The sequence below is a fragment of the Dermochelys coriacea genome, chromosome 18 (assembly GCF_009764565.3).
Source record: "Dermochelys coriacea isolate rDerCor1 chromosome 18, rDerCor1.pri.v4, whole genome shotgun sequence".
NCBI lineage: Eukaryota > Metazoa > Chordata > Testudines > Dermochelyidae > Dermochelys > Dermochelys coriacea.
Window position 1 is genome coordinate 23,467,100 of NC_050085.1, and position 4,608 is coordinate 23,471,707.

Genomic DNA, 4,608 nt, shown 5'->3' on the forward strand with positions numbered 1-4,608 from the left:
GTATCAAAGCCATTCCTTTCACAGACAGTATGAAGTGGAGACATGAACCTTTGTGAGGGACTGTAGATTTCAATGGCAATCACTGTAGCATTTTCTAATGTGTAATATGATGAATTTCCAAGATGTATCTAAAAGCATAGTTTAATGCATCAGAGCTTTCATGAGAAGGTGATAGGTTTGCAAGCCATACGCATTAATTAATGAAGCACCCACTGTCTTAATTACTAACAAATTTATTTGAGCATAAGCTTTCGTGAGCTACAGCTCACTGCATCGGATGCATTTGGCGGAAAAAATGCATCCGATGAAGTGCATTTGGTGGAAAATGCACTTCATCGGATGCATTTTTTCCACCAAATGCATCCGATGAAGTGAGCTGTAGCTCACGAAAGCTTATGCTCAAATAAATTTGTTAGTCTCTAAGGTGCCACAAGTACTCCTTTTCTTTTTGCGAATACAGACTAACACGGCTGCTACTCTGAAACCTGTCTTAATTAGCAGTACAAGTGTTGCCAGCTATTGGGGGAGACGGGGAAGGGTTTACTGTGAGGTTTTTATTGTGGGTTTTTCCTTAAAGCGCTAACCATAAGCATGTGAATAGGAGAGAGTCTCAGCTTTTATTTAAAAAAAAAATCCTAGGCCTCATAACAAAGAAAAGCTTTAAAGATTTGAAAGCCAGAAGTTAGAGAGAACACAGTGTGGATTGTTTTTGTTTTTTAATCTCATGGTTTTGGTGGATGACTCATGATTTTTGAACACTTGGAGCTAACAGTACTGAGTAGTATGGCAGGTCTGGAAGAATTTGCCAAATTGCTACTGGAGTTGTGCATCAGCCTGAACATTTTCTGTGTTCTGTTTTCCTCTTTAAGAACACTACAAGTACTCTGAAAACCGTGTGGAAAAGGACGGGAACTTTCTCACCAGCCGTGGTCCTGGCACCAGCTTTGAGTTTGGCCTGGCTATTGTTGAAATACTGATGGGGAAGGAGGTGGCTGATCAAGTGAAGGCTCCTCTTATATTGAAAGATTAGTACAGAAATCTTGATGAAGGGGAGGAGAGGGAGAAGAACACACACTCAGATGGAAAGTTTCTTGTCTCTTCTTAAGAATAATCAAAAAGCTATGTTCTCCATAAACTCTAATTGTGAGGTGAACTCCTTTAGCACAACATTGATGTAACTAGCAGTAATGCTTATATTAGGAACTGGAATAATTCACAGGCTAATGGTTTTTGTTCTTAAAGAAATTGACTTAAATGGATCTGGTAGCTAATGAAACTTCTGCACTAGAAAGATCTGTGAATGTAAACAATAGCATTATGTTTAATAGTTTTTGTTCATGTGATTTTGAAGTTTGTTTGCTTAAATAAAAAGGAAAGGAAATCGGTTTAAAAAGTGGATTTCTGCTTGTGTTTTTGTTTCTTTTTTTTTTTTTTTTTTTTTTTTTGAGACTATGCCAGAATTTCTCTTACCGGTTTGGTTAGTAATGTTGTGATCTTAATTTCCATAAAAAATTAAACCTAGAAATGTGGGCAAATTCTTGTGACATCCTGATGGATGACAGATTAAATTGTTTATCCCCATGTTAGGCACTTTTACAATAAAACACAATTTATTTTTATATTTTTGATACTATATTGAATAAATAGGGAAGTCATAGTTAAATCAAGCCCATGCAAACTATACTTTTCTTTCTTTTTTTTAATATGTAAAAGATGGTGGGTGTCTGCCAACAATCAGAAATATCTCACTTTCATGGCATCCCTGAGTTCTTTCAGATAGTGGCTTGTTTGGGATGCTGTTTGCATCTGCCTGAGACTTCACTTTCTTTATAAAAACAAAAAAAGTTATTGCAGACCAGTTTATCACAATGCTGCATTTATACTGACAGCTGCTAAATTCATATTTATGAATAAAGGAATAAAAATAAGAGGGTTGATGGCTTAATGCTCAGACCTTGCACCACTGTTGGAGAGATTCAGTCCTGCTTATATCAGAAACCTATGCTTGCTACCATTCTAGTCCTGATCGAATATCTGTCTTATCAACACATAGCCTGGTGACAGCAAGTGTGGCGAGATGAGTTTTGTAGATTTAGGGACTTGATTCTTCTTTCTTTCATGCCTATAACTCCAGGGACACTGCTTCTGATACACACTAGTTTAACTGAATGCATAATAGGGCCCTAGGTCCAAAATGTAATGGCAGAGCTGCGTAGAAATGGTTGCCCTGCAGAGGTCTGCCTTATAATCTTGAATTTGTTTCTCATTAAAAGCAAAACAACCTCTGTACTATAGAAGGGGAATATATTTGTTTAATGCTCAAACTATGTACCTGATCAAAGTCAATAAAATCAAGAAAGCTACAGGCTCTACAAATGTTGAACTCTCTTGCTGAGGCTGAGAGTTTGGTTTTTAGAATCAATGCTTATATGGTAATTCTAGTGTTCTCTAACACACACACACACACACACACACACACATGCTTCTTGTCACTCTTCTTAGTGAAAGTAGCAATGGCAAAACCAATTAAGAACCCCCTACATTTGTCATATTTGTAAGGTTGCAGCTAAATGATCCTTTCACGTGTGCTATTCAGAGTGACTTAGTTAATGAAATGTTTGTTTTGTGCCATGTTTCTGAACAATGTGCGCAAAGAGTCCTAGATCAGATCCTTCCATGTCTTTACCCCCCAATGTAGTTACAGAGCACAGTCATATACTCCCTTGGCCTCAACAACTTGTTCTTTTGCTTACCACCAGACAATTATTCCTAATCATACCTCATTGTACTACCATAAATAATTTTGCTCCCTCATGGTGGTTTACACCTGTCAGATTCTTGTAGATAGTTATATCTCATTTAATGTTTATCTTTCTCTCCCTCTGGCAGTAAGGGGCATGCACTGGAATCAAATTATTAAAAATTGTGCAAGGTCACACTTGCTGTTCTTAGGGGTTAGCTTTGGGTCTGTGATCAGATTCTCTGGTGATGTACAGCTTTCAGTGCTGAAGATCCTAAACCTTAACTCCTGCTAGTGTCCAATCCAGCTTTTTTTAAATGGGGGGGGGAATATCTTTGTGGAAGCCAAACAATAATAATCTAAGTAGAGACAGGTTTCAGAGTAGCAGACGTGTTGGTCTGTATTCGCAAAAAGAAAAGGAGTACTTGTGGCACCTTAGATACTAACAAATTTATTTGAGCATAAGCTTTCATGAGCTACAGCTCACTTCATCAGATGCATTCAGTGGAAAATACAGTGAGGAGATTTATATACACACACACACACACACACACACACACACACACACACACACACACACACACACACACACACACACACACACACACACACACACACAACATGAAACAATGGGTGTTATCATACACACTGTAAGGAGAGTGATCGCTTAAGATGAGCTATTACCAGCAGGAAGGGGGGGAGAAGGAAAACCTTTTGTGGTGATAATCAAGGTGGGCCATTTCCAGCAGTTAACAAGAATGTCTGAGGAACAGTGGGGGGGGGGAGAAATAACATGAGGAAATAGTTTTACTTTGTGTAATGACCCATCCACTCCCAGTCTCTATTCAAGCCTAAATTAATTGAATCCAGTTTGCAAATTAATTCCAATTGAGCAGTCTCTCATTGGAGATTGACAGAGCCAGAAGAGTACCCAAAAGTCACCTACTGCAGGACAGGCCCAACAAAGAAAATAACAGAACGCCACTAGCCATCACCTTCAGCCCCCAACTAAAATCTCTTCAACGCATCATCCAGGATCTACAACCTATCCTGAAGGACAACCCATCACTCTCACAGATCTTGGGAGACAGGCCATTCCTTGCTTACAGATAGCCCCCCAACCTGAAGCAAATACTCACCAGCAACCACACAACAGAACACTAACCCAGGAACTTATCCTTGCAACAAAGCCCATTGCCAACTGTGTCCACATATCTATTCAGGGGATACCATCATAGGGCCTAATCACATCAGCCACACTAGCAGAGGCTCGTTCACCTGCGCACCTACCAATGTGATCTATGCCATCATGTGCCAGCAATGCCCCTCTGCCATGTACATTGGTCAAACTGGACAGTCTCTACGTAAAAGAATGAATGGACACAAATCAGACGTCAAGAATTATAACATTCAAAAACCAGTTGGAGAACACTTCAATCTCTCTGGTCACTCAATTACAGACCTAAGAGTGGCTATCCTTCAACAAAAAAACTTCAAAAACAGACTCCAATGAGAGACTGCTGAATTGGAATTAATTTGCAAACTGGATACAATTAACTTAGGCTTGAATAGAGACTGGGAGTGGATGGGTCATTACACAAAGTAAAACTATTTCCCCATGTTATTTCTCCCCCCGACCCCACTGTTCCTCAGACGTTCTTCTTAACTGCTGGAAATGGCCCACCCTGATGATCACCGTAAAAGATTTTCCTCCTTCCCCCCACCTTCCTGCTGGTAATAGCTCATCTTAAGTGATCACTCTCCTTACAATGTGTATGATAAAACCCATTGTTTCATGTTCTCTGTGTGTGTATAGAAATCTCCCCACTGTATTTTCCACTGAATGCATCCGATGAAGTGAGCTGTAG

General features: G+C 39.5%; 1 protein-coding gene across 3 annotated transcripts in view; it reads left to right on the forward strand.

Annotated features, from left to right (window-relative positions):
- Window positions 1–1,393, forward strand: part of PARK7 (Parkinsonism associated deglycase) — a 23,754-nt gene extending 22,361 nt beyond the window's left edge. For all 3 annotated transcript variants that reach the window (XM_038376395.2, XM_038376393.2, XM_043500028.1), the window contains exon 7: window positions 870–1,393. In XM_038376395.2, coding sequence (XP_038232323.1) covers window positions 870–1,030 — 161 coding nt within the window. In that variant the 3' untranslated portion in view covers window positions 1,031–1,393. The remainder of the gene's footprint in view (window positions 1–869) is intronic.
- Window positions 1,394–4,608: the final 3,215 nt, after the last annotated feature.